General features: G+C 44.3%; 1 protein-coding gene across 1 annotated transcript in view; it reads right to left on the bottom strand.

Moving 5' to 3' along the window:
• Positions 1–22,882, bottom strand: part of LOC147885535 (ABC transporter A family member 9-like) — a 117,330-nt gene that overhangs the window by 81,648 nt on the left and 12,800 nt on the right. The window contains exons 6-9 of the mRNA XM_087396394.1: positions 7,294–7,389; positions 6,975–7,175; positions 6,585–6,744; positions 6,276–6,484 (exon numbers count right to left, since the gene is read on the bottom strand). Of these exons, the coding sequence (XP_087252520.1) occupies positions 6,276–6,484; positions 6,585–6,744; positions 6,975–7,175; positions 7,294–7,389 (666 nt within the window). The remainder of the gene's footprint in view (positions 1–6,275; positions 6,485–6,584; positions 6,745–6,974; positions 7,176–7,293; positions 7,390–22,882) is intronic.

Below are 22,882 nucleotides of genomic sequence, written 5' to 3'. Positions count from 1 at the left end.
TGAAGCCTTTCTTCACTTTTGCACACAACAACGATACAATAGAAGAGGGAAATACCCTATATGTCAAAACCTAGAATACGTGGTTCATATGTGAACCCAAACCAAAAACATACGTGGTAGTCTAACTACACCACGAGTACAACTAACATAGGCGGTGACATAAATGATAGTCATCCAGGAGATATGTCGGGGATAGAGCTTGATATCTCAACAGTTTTATCTGTCCTCATGATTTCATGATGTTGTATTTTCGCTCAGAGCTTGCTCTAGCGAGTTTCTTTCTTACTTAATAGAAGTCTCTTTTTTGAAAAAAAAACAAGATCCCAGAATGCAAGAAAAAATTCAACAGTGAGACCATCCCATCCTAGAGATTTCCATCTGCCACAGGATCTCGGTGCATCAGACAATTCCCTTTCAGTGAAGGGATGTTCAAGTTCCAAAGCCTAAGCATCAGACAGAATTGGATGAATATGCTGCAAAATAAGCTGATGTGCAAACACGACCCGAGGAGAAAGAGTATCCAGATGCCCAAAATGAGTGAAGAAGTGCTGCACACATAAATCAGCAAGCTTTGAACGAGATGTTGACCAAGAATCATCAGGCATCCGGATCTGACAGATATTGGCAGCCTGTCTTTTGTAGTGTAAACTTTTAAAAAATTGCTTGGAAGAGCAACCTTTATCCAAAAATGCCCATTGTCTGGATCGAGTTTCCCATTTAGCAAGCTTTTTGCGATCATTGGATTGAAGAGCCTGACATAAGAGCATGCTTTCCTCTGAAGACAAAGGGTGAAGATGAGCAAGCTCAGTCAAACTCTAACAAGTAAATTTGACATGTGCTTCAGTCTCCCTTGTGGCTTGCATATAGGATTTGCCATAATCTCGAATAACTGCTTGCACCCGAGCAACAAAAGCCTGCCAGGCATAATCCAAACCAATGCATATCTAGACGGAGGTGGGCAGAGACAAGTGATGGGTGACGGGTGACGGACAACGGCGGGTGACAGACAATTGGAGGGCAACGGGCGACAGACAGACGGAGGGAAACGGGCGACGGGTGAGAGAGAGAGAGAGAGAGAGAGAGAGAGTTCATTAAAATTCTTCGGAAGATTGAAGGGTCCATGAGACTGGAAAAATCAGATACAGACCTGAATGGGTGGAGCCTCTAAGCGGGCATCTACACCCAAGACAAATACAACATAAACATAGAAACACTAGTACATAAGATGTTGGTGCCTATAGAGAGGATGGAAGCTGTGGTGTGGCATCATTGCGATGGTCCTCTGGATGCTAGTGGAGGGATCAAACCCAAGGGGGAGCCTTGTGATGTATGAGGCTGCGGCGGCATAAAAACTGTGTGTGTGTGTGTGCGCACGTGCGCGTGTGTGCATTTGCCTCTGTGTGTGTGTGTGTGTGTGCACACCTATATGTTCAACCTATCGCTCACCTATTTTTCACTCTCCCCTTATTGGATTGGGGGTTTGATCAGGATCTTCCAGGTCACTCTTCCTTTTCATTTGAGTAGTAGCTGAGTAGTAGGATGAGGGCATTGGACTGAGAGTGGGTAAGGGATGGCATGATGAGTTGAGAAGGGCTAGGATGAGGGCACCAAGGGTGTGGGCTGAGAGCAGGTAAAGGGTGGGAAGGGGCGGGAATGGAATGGGCAAGGCATAGGAAGAGGTAGGCACGAGCTGAGAGAAAAGGCGGGGAGAAAATTAAGAAGAGGGAGGTGCTGGCTAAGTGGACAGATGAGAGGCAGGCACAGCAGGCTAAGAGAAGGAATAGGGAGAAGAGGGAAAGGAAGAGGGAGGTGCCGGCTAAGTGGGCAGAGGAGAGGCAGGCACAGCAGGCTAAGAGAAGGAATAGGGAGAAAAGGGAAAGGGCAAGAAGAGGGAGGGGTCTGGCAATGAAACAACCCAAAATATATTTGAATAGGAAGTAGCGTGAGGGACACACAAGAAGCAGTGGGGAGGTCATATGGTAGTTAGCTGTATAGCATAGGAAGAAAAAGTGAGCCCAGAATTGGTTTTTAAGTCTGAAACCTCTGATGATTGTTAAGTGTCTTTAGATTACACGGGTCTAACTTTCAAAGCTCTTCCATCCCAATAAACAAACCATCCTGGTTAACAAATCATTTTCTTCTTTCCTAGCTTCTTTGAATTCTCCAATTCCAATAAACAACTGCTTTCTGCTTTCTGCCTCATGTGATGAATCTTTGATGATTGCTCTTCCATCCCAGTAAACAAACCATTTTCTTATTTCTTGCCTTCTTTGACACTCTCCAATTCCATTAGTGTCTACTTCAGTTGAGCTTGATTAAGATAATCAAACATGTATATATATCTTTGTGCCTTCTTTGATTTCATAGCTTGTGTGGGAAAATCAATTTTCCCATGATGAGATTCAAATGTAATAATGGCATGCTTACTGACTTGCTTGATGATGGCTATCTGATTAGAGCTCCATATAATCTTTGGTGTATGGCTTCCCTGAGATTTATAATGCAAGTGTTCAAGCATAATTTACTGTACCATTCATCCTAACATTAAAGGATTTCCTTCATTTTTTTCCCAGTAAAAGACTTCTAGCAAATATGAAAAAAGCTCCAAGAGCAATGCTCATGGAAAAAGTACATCAATGCATAGCATGAAAACAAAATACCCTAAGTGGGTCAACAACCTACTCATCAAAAAGAGCCAATAAAGCACCAAGGTTGAGGCTAAAAATGCCAACTCAAAACCAAGAACAAAGAGGAGCCCCTCCACTCCCTGAGAACGATAGCCCTCCGGGCATAGGCCACCTGGGAAGACCCCTGCATGCTCAACCTAATGGCCATCAAAGTATGTATAGTGTCTATCCATATATTGTCCAAAGTGTGAAAAGGGTGGACCTAGGAGCCATCAAGTGCCTCTATGCATCTGGATCTCCATATATGTCACGCTGAAATGCTCACTAAGATCTCCCAAGAAGTATCCACACTGAGGCATGTGCAAGTCTACAAGGAGAAGGGGGAACATCATCCAGAGAGCATGACTCTAGAGAAGGGGGAGGGACTTAAGTACTCAAAAGCCTAGCAATCCCTTCTAGATTACCTTTGCCTCTCTTCAATCCCATAAGCAATGTTGAATGGACTCCTCCGAAGAAATGTATCGAGGAGCTGACCCAAACTTTACATGTTCATTGTTGATCCCACTTGTCCTCGTTGTCACTCTGCAGAGGAGTCAGTGCGACATTGCCTTTGGGACTGCAGTCAGGCGAGGACTGTTTGGAAAGGGGTTGCTCGGATACTCAGCATCTTTCACACATCCCCTTTCTTCATGACTTGGGGCTCGGTCGCATGGTTATCTCTTACCGGGCCCCAGGTGTTTTATGAGGGTGAGCCTTCTTCTTGGGCACTCTCGGTCCGCCGGCAGATGATAGAGCCCTGCTCTCTACAGGATGTACCACTTACTCCTTTCAGAGCTTCTCATGTTTCAGTGGACACCTCTTGGGAGATTTTGGCTAGCATTTCCTCTTGGCACATTTGGAGAGCCAGATGTACTGAGGCCTTGGATGGCACCCAGATACACCCATTACAGGTGTTCACGGGTATTTGGACTGACACGGTTCACACCTTGATAGCCATATGGGCTAGCATGCAGGGTTCTTCACGGGCAGCCTCTTCTAGAAGGACTATTTTTCTTCGAGTTTGGAGGGGTTCTCCCTTTTTCTCGGAGGCTTCTACCGGATTGAGATGGCACTTTCAGCCTCAATCCTTTCTTTTTGGCTCTTGAGCTTTTCGTGCATTGCATGATGTATCCCGTATGGAGCTTGCTCTAACGGTTTTTCTTTAATACTTAATAGAAGTCTCTTTTTGCAAAAAAAAAAAAAAAAAAAAAAAAAACTTTACATGTTCATTGCAGTCCCTCATGAATAGAAAAGAAAAAATAAAATAGTGAATTTTCTATCCTAAGGGTCCTAAGGGACTTACAAAGTCTTCTAAAAAAGATTTCTATTCCTAGGGCCTTCCAGAGTCATCTCCAAAAATCTTTCTGCAAGACATCTAGAAATCTAAAAACTTTCCTAGTGAGGAGATTTGGTGGGCTTCCATCCCTTATTAAGACTGAGCTAGAACCTCTCAAAAACCACATCCACAAGGATATCCTCATCATTGGACCTGGGTAACCTATCCCCACAGTAAACATAAAAAATCAAGTGTCCCCATCTGAACCCCTATGAATTGAAGTGGAATACTTGACCTTGTAAAAGCCCCAAGACATATAGATCGATGGTAGGGCCTTCCATTTGTGAGAACCCAGTCCAAAGGTAGGGCTGCATCATTCTGCTCAATTCTTCTTCACGTCCTCTGAGGTGACTAAACAATTGAAGCTTATGATCATTCGAAAGGTTTTTGAAATCCTTTTAAGAGCCCACAGAGGAACATCTCAACCTCTATATGTAACTAAAAACACTAATAAGAGGTTTGTCCCGATCATCAAGCTTGAGGTCATTCCACATAGCAAGCTGCCTATCAATCTCTTCCTGAGACACGGGTGGGATTCTGCCCCAAGCTCTCAAGCCATAAGAGGGGAGGAAGGAATCCTAAGATGCACCGAGGTAAAGATCCACCTAGTACTGTCCATCCAATCACCACTCGAGGAGGGAGAGTGGGACTATATGCAACGAATGAAATCCTTTCAAGAGCCCACAGAGGAACATCTCAACCTCTATATGTAACTAAAAACACTAATAAGAGGTTTGCCCCGATCATCAAGTGTGAGGTCATTCCACATAACAAGCTGCCTATCAATCTCTTCCTGAGACACGGGTGGGATTCTGCCCCAAGCTCTCAAGCCATAAGAGGGGAGGAAGGAATCCTAAGATGCACCGAGGTAAAAATCCACCTAGTACTGTCCACTCGAGGAGGGAGAGTGGGACTATCTTTCGAAGGCTCCTGTTCCTAGCAAAAGGCCCCTGACATGCAAAGCAAGACCCTGCATTGCAACTTGGATCAATGATTTTGAGGCCCCCTTCTTGTGTTGGGAGAATCAAGGTCTCCCAAGCCACTCTGGCTTCGGTATCTACACAACCATCAAGTCCACCACAAGAAATTACTTTTTCTCTCGACCTCTTCTTTAAATTCCTTGTGATCTTCATGTTCACTTCCTTGTCAGTTACCTGAACCATCTACTCAGTGACTGCATCTAGTAATTGTTCATGAATTTAGTAACCTGTGTGTTGACCAACTCATGCAAGGTGGACATCAATTGTAGTGTTGGGGACGAAATAGACTCTTTAAATTCCTTGTGATCTTCATGTTCACTTCCTCGTCAGTTACCTGAACCATCTACTCAGTGGCTGCATCTAGTAATTGTTCATGAATTTAGTAACCTGTGTGTTGACTAACTCATGCAAGGTGGACATCAATTGTAGTGTTGGGGATGAAATAGACTCTTAGACCAATTTATAAACCCCTTTTTACTGGCTGTCACATCTATCTACCCCATCTTCTTTTCCAATTGTTGTAGAGGCATTGGTCTGGATGACCTTAGGGCCTATGTCAATGCTGCATATGATTTGTGTGACTGTTTATCTGTTTTGTGTGGGCTGTAAAAGGGAGTCAGCACCTCTGGAATCAAAGATTATCTAGATGTGGATACCTGTGTCTGCATCCTGGCGTGTTCTTTGCCAATACATCAGCTTCCTCCCCCTGTATCTTGCTGAGCATAACTCCTAGATAGGACCTAGAGTGAATCCTAATATAGAGAAGGAAGGGCTGAGGATGTACATTGGCTAACTGTAGGGCAGGGGAAGCTGAGTGGAGAGGTTACGAGGTTGAATGGAGAGATTACGGGGGTGTGTGGAGAGTGTACAGAGGGTGAGCAGAGGCTAGTGAAGGGTGAGTGGAGGGTGTACAAGGCTAGTGAAGGGTGAGTGGAGGGTGTACAAGGGGGCTGTACAGAGGCTGTATAGGCAGTGTGCTGGGGCTTAGCAAGGGCGTACAGTGTGTGAATCGAGTGACAAGTGTGAGCAGAGGCTAGCCAGAGAGAGAGACTTTAATATCCACAGACACCACAAAAGTTCTATTGACCCAAAGCTATCTATACAAAGCCTAGAACTAAAATTTATTTGGCGTGGCCTGCTAGAGTATGGGTAGCAACAAAGATACAAAATAACCAATATTAAAAAAGAAGGTACTTAGTAGTATGATCTCACGAGTATTTAATGTGTAAGCTTTCTCCATTGGAAAAAAAAGGAAGAGTTGTTGATGAAGATATAAATTGCAATAGTAATTACCTTCACCGCATGATAGGAACTGGAACCCTTGCAACAATTTCTTTCTGTCATTTTAGAGAAGGCTTTTACAAGACCTCGCACTTGTATAATACATAGCTCATTGACATCACCCTCTATCCCTTGTCTGACATGATCTTCCTCTGCTTTCACATCATCATCCTCTGACTCCTTATCAGACATTGGGGACACTGAGTGCATACAATGAACACCTACGCCCTTTGCATGCAGATTTTCAAGTGAGAGTTTGGCATAAAGTGATATTAAAATAATACAACAGGATGTTGAACATTGAAGACCGTGTGCCTCTACCTGGAATTTGGATTCTGGAAATCCCAGTCCAATATGATTGATGCAGAAAGTACAACCAGGACTTTCGCACCCCATTCATGTCTGGCAGAACATTGTCAAAATAGATGGCAGAAAGCATCCATAGAAAGAAAGTAGCAGTAAGCCACAAAAATATGTTCTCCTGCAGAATATATCATACCCATGATACAATGATGAGAAAATATGCATTTGCATATATCTATGGCATGATCAATATAAAATCAAAGGGATCAAAGAAGAATTGCAGAATTGGTTTTTTCCCAAGCGAACATTAAATCACAATTTTTTTAAGAAATCAATAATAGAAATCATAAGGCTACCAGAGGTGGAGTACTGCTCAGAAGTTTATGTTTGAAGACATCAGAGAATTACCATAGTGAGGACACAGTCTGGTTGTGAGTAAGAACATTTTTTACGACCCTCCCAACTGATACCTGGATCTTGCCTATTTGCTGTGGCATGTCCAAGGTAAAACAGAGCTATGGCAAGAAGGTTCGGTGGAAAAAATGACCAGACCACTTGGACGGATTTAGAAAAGGACTTATCATAAGGAAACCCAAAATAAGTGACCAACTGCAATCGGAAAACAAACAGTTTCCATGTAAAAAAAAAGCTTTTCTGAGAAGGTTTCTAAAGATAAGAACCAGAAAACCTTTGCAAGCCTTCAGAAATTAGACAATCTACAGGATACCTGAGTCAAAAAGCCTATGATGAACACACAAAATCCAACAGTCTTGGCTGAAGAAGACTTGCTGATGAATCCGGATAGCATATATGCATTACCAATCTGTAAATGAAAACAATCCAAATGTGATCAGCAGAATGCTTTTTGAAAATCAGATCAGTTAAAAAACAAATATCGAAAATGCTATATTAGATTTTCCTCTTGTTCTCCTTTGAATTTTTTAATCGATCTGAGACCACACTAATTCCAAAATGAAAAAATTTGAGCAACACCTCCACCCATACACACACCCGTCCAGACAGGCTGCCCCCCTTCCCTTGTGGCCAGTTTTAATCCTCTCAGAATTTGGTCTCTTTGTTGTTGTTCCATTTCCTCTTAACCCACTTGAAAACTCTCTCTCTCTCTCTCTCTCTCTCTCTTTCATTTCATTTTGTATCTAGGATTTTTGTAGCCATTTTTGGCATCTTAGCTGTATTACGATGAGGCCACCTAGTTGGCGCATCGTTGATGATGTATTTTCCTTTCGGATGATTTTGTGTCCCATAGGCCATGTATGGCCTTCCGTGGACCTTTAATAAAATTTCTTTCTTTCTTTCTTTCTTTCTGCATGTCATGTCCTAGAGTTATGGGAGAGACAAGTCTGCACTCTATGTGATATGTAGGTGACAAAGAAAGAGAAGCATTTTGCATTCAGATACCCTGTGTACTTCCACAAGCAGCATACGTAGGTCCAGTCACTTGGAAGGATAGTTGACCAATTGGTAGATGACCAAGGGCTTCCCCTCATTACTCCCTTATTTGGGACATACACAGAAGACAAAATTGACTACCTCAAGGAGAAGATCCCACAAGTGGAATGGGATCTAGATGCTATCTACAATATCCAGCAAAAGGGGACACAAATTAAGTCTCCATCAGTGACAAGACAGCAAAGATCAAGATTCTACAACAAAGTTACAAACACATAAGGTGAAGGGCACTAAGATATGGATATATGAAGAACTCACTCCGACTCGACTCAAGTAAAAATCCATTGAGCTCAATAAAGTGAAAGAAGCCAGGAAAGTAGGAAAATGGGTGGTCTACCATGAAGGACAAGCATGGATTGGAAATTCCAAATCTAAGCCTGAAGACTGTCAGTCTTAAACTGATGGTCACATGATACTAGAACATAGGTACGATCTATAATAACTAGGAGAGTTGCTTTTATGCACTCTCTAGAAGATGCCCTGTGCACTCCCTCTCTTGTCGGAGATGTAATAGTTTCCTTTTCTTGATGTGTACCTTTGTGTCTTATAGGCCCATGAGGCCTTCTATAGACATTAATAAATCTTTCTTTCTTTCTTTCTCATAGACCCTTCAGCCTTATAAGACTTTTAATAAACTCTCTCTCTCTCTCTCTAAACTCTAAAGGCAACAAGATATACTTGAATGAGGACCTCACTCACCTACAGCAAGAACGTTGAAGGGAGGGGATGTTACGTGCGATGGTAGCAAGAGAAGCAAGGAGCATAGAGGAGTAGGGAAAGGAGGTAGGATAGGAAGAGGAAGAGGAAAGCAAAGAATGTAACTAATGGAAGCACTAAACCAATGAAAGACTTACATTGAGAAAGCTTGCATATGGATATCTCGCAATATCAAACATGGCATCCATAAGACACACTAGACTAAAACACACATAAAACTCATTCAACTTGACTCCATTTCCTAACACCCCCCCATGGAGGAAAGGTGAGGGACTACTGGAACGGAACCAAGAACAAAACATGGTAATGATGGGATTTACTAATCTCTGCACCCCATCTCTGCACCCCATGTAACTCAGAGACTAAAGTCTAAGCATGTTCAGAGGTTGATCCAAGCACTCTCATGGCTTGAGACTCAACATGTCTTAGAGGCTCATGTCTTAGCGCTACATGACCAGCTCATAGGTATAGGGCTACACCACCATCCTAGAACTCGGCCAGGCCTGATAAAAAGGCCCATCAAAGGCCAATACAATGAGTCTCCTACAATACATCCCCCTCCTGGCTCCAAAATGGGACTAATTAGTGACATGGAGCCACACATAACAAAGCAATACATCATTTTAGTAGGACTATCCAAGGCTGAAAACCTTTATTGGCTCAAGAAGGCATACACTCATGAATTGCTACAATCATCTTTGGAAAACTACCTAGGGTAGAGTACCCATGACTCATGGACAGATTTGGAAAACAAACTCATCATCCTCATCTACCTCTTGAGGAAGAGAGAGATGTCAGATTTTTGCTGAGTGAGAGCATGGTTGGTGTCGAGATTTCTTCTTCTTCTTCGCTAGTGAAAGATCATAGTGGTAAGGAGAGAAGCAAGCTAACACTAGGAATGGAAAGGAAAGATAACAAGCATAATGGAATAAAATGGAAAGAAAATGAAAGCAATGGACAAGTACTCACATGATACCAAAGAGCTTGATGTTGACTGATGTAATAGACAATAGACAAGTACAATACTGTATAGTGTGATACTAGACTCTAGAAAGCCATAGTGTATATGGGATAACTCCCAATATGACACGTGGCATATTTAGGACTCACTAGACTATAAAATATACCTAGAACACTCATTTTAGATTCACTTTGGCTTCATATTCCAACACCCCCCCATGAAGTCAAGGTGAGAGACTACTGGAACGGAACCAAGAACAGAACATGACAATGACAGTCATCAAACTGTGCACCCCATAACTCAGAGGCTAAAATCTGAGCGTGTTCAGAGGTTTGATCCAAGCACTCTCATGGCTTGAGACTCAACATCCTCAGAGGCTCACGTTATAGCATGGCTACATGACCAGTTCATAGGTCTAGGAATACACCAACATCTTGAAACTCGGCCACGCCTAATAACGAGACCTATCAAAGCCAATACATATGGCTCCCACAGTAAATCCCCCCTTGCTTCATAATAGGACACGTTAGAAAGCCACACACCAAAATATGAAAACCAATACATCTTTTTAGGAGGACTATCCAAGGTAGAGGACCTTTAGACTCAATGAAAACCAAACACTCAATACATATCATTTTAGGGGGACTACTCAAGGCAGAGGACCCCAAAATACATCAAGCTATAGGAATAATAGATCAGAAACAAAAGTCCCAATCATCAGGTACATAGACCCCTGAATAGAGAGAGAGAGATCTCTGATGTTGGCAGTAAGAGCATGAGTCGGTGTTGAAGCATCATCTTCTTCTTCGTCTTCACTTGTTGCAGTCCCAACCAAGTTGACATGATCCTTGTGTTGTTGCTTGGCAAGCTTCTGGAAGCAGCGATCCTTGGTGTGACCAAGCTTCCCACAGTGATTGCACTTGAAAGGCTTGAATTTGCCTTTGCCTTTACCCTTGGAGTACAGTACAGTGGAGTCCGGAGTTTCTGCATACCGTCTGCCATGATCAATATAAGCATAGCAACCATATCATGATAACCCATTTGTGTGATGATTCAAAGTAAGTCCTCGATCCCTCATCAGATCATACACGCAGAGTCACTCTGACACCACTTCATATTGATGCCGTCTTTTAGATGGCGACATATCTTCACAAGCTATGGGCCTTGCCTAGATGGAGAGGTTGGCATTACAGTCATCTAGATATCTAGCCGAGAGTGGGGTCAGCATTGCTTGGTACGCATGCATATCTAGATGGTTGGTATTCAAATGGATTGCCTTTGCCCTTTTTGTATAGCTTTGATGCCCCATCCCTCCAGATCTCATGAGATGAGATTAATCGTATCATACATTTAGATCTACTCCAACGCTATACATCACGGACTTCGAGTGAGAACCATGAGTTTCCACCAAGATCTAGTTCTACCATGATCACTTCCTAAGAGGATGGAGTGATTACCAGGCCCCAGTATCTAGAGGATAGACAGATCCCTCATGTACTAAGGATTGCCATCGGGCAGATGTGGGTCTCATCCCACCAATTGAGGATTGAGGCAGGAAGAGCCGCAAGCGCACTTAGAGAGCATCAAATTTGCAAGTTATGCATACTGGCAAAGGTAGAGACAGAGAAGCACTTCTATGTACTTGCTCCGCCTACTATGAGATCCGAGGACTGTACCATTGTTTCTTTCTGGAGAGACATGGTTTTTTGGGCCACTCTCCTAGCTGATCCAATTCCATGACTAGGTTTGCGTTGTCCTATTTTTTATAGAGATGCGACGATGTAGAGAGACCTTGTTGCAGCAGATCAGACAATCGGAGGTATGTATTTGGTGCACTAACTTTGCATGTTTGAGTTTTTTAGATTTTGATATTATTAGCTTAGCATTCAACAACGGCCTTAGCAAGCCCTTTGCGCCAGCCCACATGAGTTAATTTCATTGATTGAACTTTGTCTCATAGGCCCGTGAGGCCTTTCAAAGATGTTAGTACAGCTCTCTCTCTCTCTCTCTTTCTCTCTATCTCTCTCTCTCTCTCTCTCTCTCTCTCTCTCTCTCTCTCTCTCGTGTTCATCATTGGTGGGTGGTTCATCGCTGATGTTCGTCGATGGTACTACTTTTTTGCTCAAGCCTTGTGCAATAGTACTAGTGATGGCACCTACTGGCTAGAGGCGATGAGTAGAATAGAGACCTGGCCACCGTTATCATGTTGAAAGTCTACTAAATGTTGATACATTCCAATCGTTGCTGAAGGCAACGAACATATCTAGAAGCTACATGCAAGCAAGAAGTGACGCTATACCAAGTGGACTTTGGTTGGGAAGAAGGCGTCAAGATAGTCTATGCTGGTGAATGGTGGGCAAGAGGCGTGGCAATCTGTCAACGTATTACCAAACCAGAAGCAAAAGGAGTTAATGCATCTTCCATCACCACTGATGCTTTTGTTGTTATTTCCTTCTCCATCGTTGACACTGTCCTCTCAAGAAGGAGATTGTCGCCATGCAGGAAACAATGCAAGGCACACATGCTGAGCTTAAACAACAAAGCAGCAAGGGGGAAGCTAGGATGTTGGAATGGAAAGATGTGGTCAAAAAGGGCACAACAGCCCCAAAAAAAGTATTTATCTCTGAAGCACTTGAGGAGGAAAAGAGAAGGACCAACAAAGCATTAAATGTCTTAGTGAGGGGGCTACCAATGGGAGACACTCTGATGGGAGATGCCAAAATATTGTTCACCAAAATGGGAGTCAATCTCACTTATGAGACAGCCTGGAGGGTGGGTAAACGTGAGGCACCCACAAAGCCACTAGTGCTGAAATTCCAAACAGCCATGGACAGGAAGACCCTCATGAGAACGAGGGTGATCTTGAAGGGAACCAGGATCTACCTAGATGACGACCTCATACTTCTACAATAGGAACACCGTAGGGAAGGTATGGTAAGAGTAGTGCCAACGAGGGAAGCAGGGAAATGGGCTGTATATAGGGATGGTAGGGTGATCGTCAGAAAAATAGGAGATAAGGAGGATAAGGAAGAGAAGGAAGAGACGGAAGAGGGAGAATTGCGACGGTGTCAAGCTCATGGGATATGTGCACATACCGGACTGAAAATAGCAGTACGGAATTGTAATGGCACATTATGGTCTGACCCAGGAGGTTTCTTGGAGACATATAATGATAGAGATATGATTTTGTACACCGAAATGCATGAGAGTCCAGAGCAAGGGCTACTCTCACAGTGACTAGATACACATGGGAGTCAGCTCACAGAAGGGAGTTGAGGAGAGAGAGCGGAGTACGAGGCTCCGGGGGCGTGGCTATCCTTTTCAGATCACAATTGAGACCACTCATCTCTGTGGTTCGGAGAGAGGAGCATGCACGACACATATGGATATGAGTTCAACTTCCAAATGCTTGGCCTATCTTCATTTGCAGTGTGCTACTTTCCTCCAGACATGTCATCCTATGCACAAGAGGTCACTACAGATAGACACAACCCATATGAGATGATCCATGATGACATCACGGAGTTTTCCTGACAGGGAGACACCCTCCTACTGGGGGATTTCAATGCATGGACAGAAAATGGACAGGTGGGCCTACTTGACTTCTCAGATGATGACAGAGATCCGCACATAGTCTCGGAACTAGATGCAGCTAAGCTCGGGATATTGAGGCACTCTGCAGATGCCCCACAAGTGACAAGGTATGGACGACATCTGCTTGAGCTGGGGGCAATCCATGACCTGATCGTTTTTAATGGCCTTCATAGATGGCCATTTTTTGGGAGACTCACTTGCTTCCCACATGATGGGGGTGTTGGAGAAATCATAGTCAAAGAGTGTGTTCTAGTGTGTACTAGGAACTAGTTCATAAGTCTTTGTGTGAGAGAGTGTGCTAGGAACTAGTTCATAAGTCTTTGTGTGAGAGAGTGCCATGTGGCATCTTGGGAGTTATCCCATATACATATGGTACTTGAGTGTGTGTGTCCACTCTATATGAGTGTTGTAATTTCACTTGTCATATCAATCAACTCAATTGCAGCTTTTGGTCATGTAATTGATTTCCTTTGGTTCTTGCCTTTCTTTCCATTTCCATTTCCTTTCATTTCTATTTCAAGTTATGTTTCCGTCCTTCTAGCTCCCTTGCCTCCTTTCCACCTTCTTCCCATTCCTTCATGTGGTATCAGAGCCATGTCCCTTTCTAGCTTTCCCTTTCTTGGGCAAACCTTAGGAGTGAGGTAGCCTAGAAATGGAAGCTACCTTCTCCCAAAGGGCAGCCCTTCCCTCAAGCTCTATCCTGATCGAGATGCCGATTTGGAGGAGCTGCCCATCATCGACTTGCTAGTAGCCGACTTGGAGGAGCTGATCATCATCAACTTGCTTGCTGCTAGCTGCCCGTGCAACAGCCCGTGCTGATCCTGCGCACCTGCCCATGCAACAGCCCGTGCTGCCCCTGCGCCTCTTCTTTCCTGCCCGCACTGCCTCCAGCCCATACAACAGCCCACGCTGCCCCTGCGCCTCTCCTTTTCTACCCGCACTGCCTCCTCTTCCTGCCCGCTGCCCATGCTGCATCTTCTCCCTGCCTTTTGCCCGTGTTGCCCCTCTTGGCGCTGCATCTTTTCCCTGCCCATTGCCTCCTCTTCTGCTCGCATCAGCCCGCTGCCTCCTCTTGGCGCTGCCTTCTCTTTGGAGCTGCCACACCATGAATTCTATTTCCACATCCCTCATTGTGGAGAGTTCAAGGGCAAGGGGTTTCCCACTTGGCAAACTAAGATGCAGCTGCTCCTCATGAAAGAAGATGTATGGGATGCGACTAAGATGATCGCGACTAACCACAACAACGGATCTTCAACAACTTAAGATATGGAAGCAACAAAACTCAAGAGCCATTGCTCTTATTGGATTTTGCCTCGACGACACTTTGATTCATCATAACAACTTCAAATTGACGGCCAAGAAGATTTGGGCACGTCTCGATAATATTTTTGGTAATAAAATCACAAACTCCAAGGTTTTCTTGAAGCTGCAATTTAATAAGTTAAAAATGGAGCAAAATAATGCATTAAGTGCACACTTGGCAAAAATGCAATCTCTTGTTCAACAACTTTCCAGCCTGAAGTGTTCACCTGATGACGAGGATAAAATGGTTGTCCTCATGAAGAGTATGGAAGGAGTCTCTCGTTTTTTTTTTCCCCCAAAAAAGATCACTTCATTAAGTATGATTGAAAACCGCAAGAGCAAGCTCTAATGAGGGAGTACAACATGCCATGCATTGAGAAGAAAATAAACAGCTCAAAAGGAGTCTTTTGTTTTGAGAATACTCTTAAAGTACTTAGGCTTGCCTCAACAACCTTTGATGATATGGTGACTCTTCTTCTCAAAAAAGATCGCCGGAACAAAGAATCTCCGCTCTTTACATTAGGCATTGAAGAGGCTCTTGCCTCCACCAGCAAATGGAAAGCCCATAAGAACATCATGGGCAGATATTGTAAGCGCAAGGGCACATTGCTACACAAAGAAAGCAAAAGAACAAGACCAGCATCATGCCAACTTGGTTGAAGGAGAGGAGACCCCAGAGGAGGTTCTAGTCATCGACCAAGCACTATCTGCCCATGTCGCCTTCCTTGAGGATGACGACCCATATGTATTCTGATTTCTCTTATGTGAGTCAATAAAGGTCCTCTGCCTTGAGTAGTCCCTCTAAAATGATGTATGCTTTTGTGGCTTTGGAGTCAATAAGAGTAGTTTGCCCTAGGTAGTCCCCCAGAAATGATTGTATTGAGTTTACTCTTATGGCTATATGAGACTCCTACCCAGTCTAGAGTAAGGGGGGGGGGGGGTGACAAGGAATGGTTCTCACTGTCGGCTGCAAGCTGTCTGAGAAGTCACTATCACACGGGATGTGTTGGATAATTGGACTTCCTCTTTGTAGTATTGCGGTGGAGGGGGGATCGGTCTACTCCTTACGTGTTGGGTCTCACACTCTTTGCTTTGAGGGGGGATGTTGGAGAAATCATAATCAAAGAGTGTGTTCTAGTGTGTACTAGGAAGTAGTTCATGAGTCTTTGTGTGAGAGAGTGCCATGTGGCATCTTGGGAGTTATCCCATATACATATGGTACTTGAGTGTGTGTGTCCACTCTGTATTGTACTTTCACTTGTCACATCAATCAACTCAAGTGCAAATTTTGGTCATGTAATTGATTTCCTTTGGTTCTTGCCTTTCTTTCCATTTCCATTTCCTTTCATTTCTATTTCAAGTTATGTTTCCATCCTTCTAGCTCCCTTGCCTCCTTTCCACCTTCTTCCCGTCCCTAAGTGGGTCTAGTACAGTGGAATATCTACTAGGCCCACTAGACTTTGTCTCACGGATACATGACTTCGCCATACCCCCCACCCACTTGTATAGCTGACCACTCATACTTGGCCTTCCAAATCTCTACTACCATGCTAGCTACCACAGGAAGGGCTCCCCCAATGCCTGCACGCATTCCGATCCACTTTGACCGTGCCCTTGGACCCAATGTAAGTGAGTCACCTAGCCAGGGAGCTCCCGGCCCTACTTGGAGATGATATAGATCTCACCAGTGCCTCCGATACCCTTGTCTCAGTAGTACAGGATGCTACTATCAGATCTTTTCCCACGACCTGATCTGTGCAGACCCGAGATGGGAAGATGCCTTAGAACCCTTGGTTCGACGACAAGTGCAGAGAGGCAAGAGCCCACTTCACACATGAGCAGGCTTTGGGTCATCTGACGTCATGTAAGTCGCAGAGGATCTATCGATGAGTGACGCGTCGTAAGAGACAAGCCTTCCTCACACATAGGATGGATGAGATTGTCAGATCTTTCCAAAGAGGAGACCCTGGGATTTCTATCAGAGGGGAAGCCACCTATCCCCATCACTGACCCAGGTGTGTGGCACATGTATGCACGTTCCCTCTATGATGCCCAGATGCAGACACTGCCGGATATGTCCTCCATGCCTAGGCCCACTACTTATCATTTATTCACCACACAGAATGCACGGGCTGCACTTTGTCGATTACACAATTGGAGAGTGCAAGACCATGAGGGCACATCACTTTGCACATGGACAGGAGGTCCTAGCTCTGATCCTAGCACAGAGGCTCAACCGGGCTGTGTGTCACGACTTTCCACTTGCTTCGAGCACCACCACTATTGTGCCGATACACAAAGCCGGGAACCTCATGGAGACTGGGAACTATCGTACCCTTATGATTGGCCACACTCTGGCCAAGATTTATGGATCAGTTTTAGAGAGGGAACTTAGCAGTCATATAGATGATCGGGGGCAACGAGCAATAGGACAAGCAGGATTGACAGCACTCTACCGTAGATCATATCTTCACTCTGAGGGCTATCATTGAGGAGGCAAGGTCTTGACACCAGAAAGTCTACACATGCTTTGTAGACTTTTGGGAGGATTTTGACACTGTTCCACGATCCCACATGATCAGGAGATTACAGGAGCTGTAGATTCCAGAGACACTGGTATGGGGGGTGATGAGCCTATATGAGTCAATCAAAGGCGAGTTTGTGCCCCGGGTGCCTTATCGGATTGGGTCGAGAGTACAATCGGATTGAAGGAGGCTGGCTGCCCCCTCTCACCAACTCTATTTGGGCTGTACATTGATGAGATTGCCTCCTTCATAGACCGCCTAGGAGGCAAAGGATCACTACTGACCGATCTTATGATACATATATTGTTATGCGCTGATGACATAATCCTTATCTCATCCTTAGCGGAGGGGCTGCACAGACATTTGGAGCCCCTAGAGGTGTTCTGTAGAAAGAGAGACCTGACAGCCAACCTTGGGAAGACCAAGGTTATGGTCTTCAAAACCTCACATGCAGTGATTCGTCGACTCATCTTCACTTATCGAGACGAGTCAGTGGAGATATTGCAGTCCTACACATATTTGGGAGTAGTCTTCACTAGACCCCTTTTCACTATGACACATGCAGCCCCGACACGACTCACACGGGGACGGGGTGCTTTGGCCCGATTGGAGAGACAATGCTTCTAGGTACACTTTCTGGATCCACCGACGAAGTGCTAGCTCTTCGATATGCTAGTGCGACCGACTGCCATGAATGCAACACCCTTTTGGGAATGTGATCTACCGATAACGGTGTGGAGAAGAATTGAGCGGCTACTACAGGTGACCATGGGATCTAGGATGATTTGGAGCAAGCCCCTTCCGTATGAGATAGTACAGGTAGAGTTCACCATGACACCACTACAGATTGATGCCATCTTTCAGACAGTGATGAGATGAGATTAACCGTATCATATGGTTAGATCTTCTCCCGCCGCTCCACATGTCTCAGGCTTGGGGGGGGAGATCAGGAGCTCCCCATCACAACCCAATTCTACAGTGACCATTTCCTGAACGTCTTAGAGGAGGGATTCACATCATCAGACCCCTGTATCTCGAGGATAGAAGAGTCTCACATGCATTGAGGATCACCATTGGGCAGATGCGAGTTTCATTCCATTAGCTGAGGATTGATACAGGGAGAAGAGCACGTATACCCAAAGAGCAACAGATCTGCATGCTATGCACACTGGGAGTGGTTGAGATAGAGGAACACTTTCTCTATGCCTACCCAGCCTACTGCAAGATCCAGGGGGGATACCATTGTCTCTATCAGGATGGGAGTGGCTTCGGCCCACTATGATCCACTTCCATGACCACGTCTGCATTGGGCTCTATCTGCTTGAGATGCGCTGACACAGGGAGACCCTACTACGATAGATCATAGAGCAGCAGGAGGCAACCATACCATAGGATACAAAGGCTGACAAACACAGCAGCATGTCACAGATTTCTATGGATTTGAGTCAGCTCCAAGACACAGTGGAGTGAAGGAGGAGCAGCTTTCTGATATGCGGGTAGTCTGGATTTATTGAGAGAGGATTGCAGAAGCCATCCGCGACATGGAGAGTGACCAGAGCACACTCGATTGAGGTGCATCCTATCACAGCTTTCCTTAGAGGGGACCACATTCGAGATGAGAGCTGACTCTAAACATAGCTCAACGGGTTCAGAGATCGAGGAGACCACGCCCCCCTCTGCCACCATAGCATGAGATAGCTAGACAGATGTAGATCCAAGACATTTTCACCACTCATAGACGAGCCACCATAGTGTCGGATTTCGGATTCTGAGTTCTAGCTCCAACTCTCAGCTTGCTCCAGATAGTAGATAGCACATGATATGATATGATATGTTTTGTACTTGATTTTGCTTGAGCTACTAAGCTCTCTTTATTTCAGCATAGTACTCAGCAAAGGCATTAGCATGCCCTTTGCTCCAGCCCTTTGTGGCTTGTATAAGTTTTTCCCTTTTGGTGTACTTTGCACTTTGTTCCATAGGCCCGCGAGGCCTCCTGTGGAGGTTAATATATCTTTCTCCCCAACAGACAAGAACATATGCCTTATTTGCCATATCATCAACACTCATAGTGTTGGAACTTGGGAAGAGAGGAGAGCTTCATCATGGAGGTGAGTGAGAACACATGAGATATAGCAATGGGTGTTCCATTCACTGTGAGAGGGAAGTCCCTCTTTTATAGAAAAGGAGAGAGGGTGGCCTAAATCAATGGCTCTTCTCCTACATCAAAGGAGGTAGCTCCTAAATCATAGGAAGTCCACAATCATAGGCACCACCCCATGTGGGGGCCTTTGCATTACATCATCACCTATGTCATGGTCTATGGCACTAAGTGTGCCTCTTCTACACACATACACACAACCATATGACTGCTAGTGGATGCACAGATGCTCCTAGCAAGCCCTTGATCACATATATCCCAACATAACCCCCCTCAAGGGTTTGCCTCTTGCAATGTCAAGGATACATCTAGTCTCATAGTTTCTCATGCCATCTCATGGTGGTCACACATGGCCATCTCATGGTGGTCAAGGATAAATCTATGTCTAGGATCTCATGCTATCAAAGGTGCCCAAGGGTCAAGGTTTGCAAAAATGGGATAGACCCCCCCAAATGGTTCTCTCTCTTGCATGTACAAGGATTAATCATAGACCTTTGTGTGGACCTAGTTTCTCATGTCTGCATGAGGTACCATGGGAGCAAACACACATCACATGGCCTACATCATATGGTGACCAAAGGTGATTTACGAAGACTATATGGACTAAAGCAAAACCATAACATTCTTTTTTTTGGAGTACTAATCTAGGTAGAGAACCTCAAAATTGACTACATGACCAAGTGATGATAAATAAATTTCAAAAGACAAAGTGCTCAAATGGCATAGTCCTCGTCTTCTACCACAAAGTTTGATTCTTCATTTGTTGATGGAGTCTGTCCTTCATCAAGATTTTCTTTGTTGTTGATGTAGCTCTTCTTCACATGATATGCTTCATTCTCTTTGGAGATGTAGTAGGAGTCATTCCTCTCCTCTTCTTGGGCTTGTCTCTTGGAGAGCAACTGTAGAGAAAACCTTTTTAAGTGGCAATACTCCATAGTATGATTAGATACTCCACAGAAGACACATATCTTTTTCTTAGTGTTCACCTTGATGAAATATTCACCATTATAGGGCTTGTATTTCTTCACATGAGCTTCATTTGAAGAACAACAAGATGAAGGCATATTCACTTCACAAATATATCATAAATGTATCATGAGCTTTTTAAAAAAAACTGTCAAATTCAGGACAGTGCTCCAAAGATGAAGTTGGAAAATGCTTTAGATCACTTCAAATGAGAAAGCATCCAAAAGCCCAAAGATTGTCACATAATAATGAAACTTTCTAGCACTTAACCATGTTCAATGGTTCATAGTAGAAGTAGATATCACTGTTACCCCCAAATTGAGCAGTCTAAAATTGAAGGGTGCAATTGAAGTTGAAGAGAAAAGCTTTGAGAGGGCTTTCAAAGGAAAATGGAAGCTCTTACTGAGGACTACTTCCAGCAGAGACTATTGTCAAAGAAACGCGCAGCATTGCTCACGACAGTAGTGCCTTCTCCGACTGGTCTTTTGCTTGTTTCTCCTTATTCCAACAATCATTTGAGCTCAAAATTCATAAGCAGCAAGCTCATAGTGTCGCCCGCCCGTGGCTAAGAGGAATTGGCGAAATATTGTGTCAGTAGGTGGAATTGCTTGAAAGTTCGTCGAGTAGAGATCGTGCCGGCATGGGCTGTAGAGGGCATCTCTCCCTAATTGCTTGGTGTCAAAGGTGCGTCCTAAGTAGAGGAAACTTCAGCTCAGAGGGCTCTGGGAATGGTCACTTGATGGAGGAGAATGGACCTAAGAAAAATTTGGAGAGAAAGAGGGCAGAAATGAAGAAGAAGATGGAGGGTGGAGAAGAAGATGATGAGGTGGCATATTGAAGCTACAATGGGCTAGGGACTCAAGGAGGCTCTGATGCCAAATGTTGGAACTTGGGGAGAGACGAGAGCTTCATCATGGAGGTGAGTGAGAACACATGAGATATAGCAATGGGTGTTCTATTCATTGTGAGAGGGAAGTCCCTCTTTTATAGAAATGGAGAGAGGGTGGCCTAAATCAATGGCACCTCTCCTACATCAAAGGAGGTAGCTCCTAAATCATAGGAACTCCACAATCATAGGCACCATCCCATGTGGGGCCTTTTCATTACATCATCACTTGTGTCATGGTCTCTGGCACTAAGTGTGCCTCTTCTACACACACACACACACAACCATATGACTGCTAGTGGATGCACACATGCTCCTAGCAAGCCCTTGATCACATATATCCCAACACATAGTACCACATGTTGCCATGTTAGCAACTCTGCCATGTCAACAACCCTACATTGCCATGTCATGAACAAAAAGTGCCACACCAACATGGTGCCACATCAACAGCGCCACGACAAAGACAAAGACAAGGGCAAATCTGCTTTGAAACTGTGCAATCAGCTGAACCAGTTCTGCTCCATCCCAACACCAACAATCACTCCAAATCTTGCCAGCACCTACTTCTCGGGACCTCAATTCGCTGGATCATTGTTTGTGGCTGGAGTGTGGATCTGCAAGTAGTTATAATATTGCCAATCAACTGCTTATTTCTCTCTTAAAAGCTCTCTAGATAGCTCAGAAAAGAGGTGACACTCAAAGGGGACAAAAAAGAGAAATACAGAATGGAAATATCATGAAAAATTCTTTGACATACCTTGAGAAATATACCTTCATAAGACTAGAATATATCCAATCTTACAAATTAATTTTTTTTTATAGAGCAAGCTAAAGAACGAAGGAAAGAAGAGAGTTTGTAAGTGACTTTAGACAAAATCAAAAGAAAATTAAAATAACAATGACTTATTAAGCAAAGCTACACTTATGTTCTCATCAGTAACCAAGTATAAGCTGCCATTTGGGTTTTTTGAAAGATTCAGATAAACCTTGAGAAATTCTCTGGAAAAATCAGAAGCAACTCAGGAGGGAGACAAGGGTAACCTGCTGCTTTTTTTTTTTTGCAATAAAATTACTTCATTAAATATGAATGAAAACCGCGAGAGCAAGCTCAAAAGTGGGAGTACATCATGCAATGCATGAGGAAAAAATAGCTCAAAATGAGCTAATAAAGAACCAAGCGGAGGCTGAAAATGCCATCTCAACCCTGAAGGAGACTCAGAGAAGAATAACTCTCCTGGCAATGGCTGCTCTGGAGGATCCCTGCATGCTCACCCAAATGGCCATCAGAGTGTGTACTATGTCGGTCCATATATTGGCCATAGTCTAGGAAGGGTGAACGTGTATACCCTCCATCACCTCTGTACACCTGGCTCTCCAAATATGCCAAGCTGCAATGCTAGCTAAAATCTCCCAAGACGTGTCTACTGAGGCATGAGCAGCTCTGAAAGGAGTGAAGGGAACATCCTAGAGGGAACAAGACTCCACTGAGTGTCGCCGTACAAGAAAGTTGCATTTGGATCACGTCCCTCGAAAAACACCTGTGGGCCAGAAAGAGATAACCAAGCCGGTGAACCCCAGGTCATATAGAAAGGTGTTGTATGAAAGATGCTGAAAATCCTAGCAACACCACCTTTCCAGATCATCCTCGCCTGTCTGCACTTCCAAAGGCAATGCTGTACTGACTCAACTGCCATGTGACAACAAGGACAAGTAGGGTCAGCCCCAAACCTGGAT

The sequence above is a fragment of the Dipteris shenzhenensis genome, chromosome 25 (genome assembly GCF_047967505.1).
Source record: "Dipteris shenzhenensis isolate YYH24624 ecotype China chromosome 25, Dip_SZ_1.0, whole genome shotgun sequence".
Taxonomy (NCBI): Eukaryota; Viridiplantae; Streptophyta; class Polypodiopsida; order Gleicheniales; family Dipteridaceae; genus Dipteris; species Dipteris shenzhenensis.
Note: the sequence above shows the minus strand (reverse complement) of the source record. Positions and strands in the feature narration are given on the sequence as shown.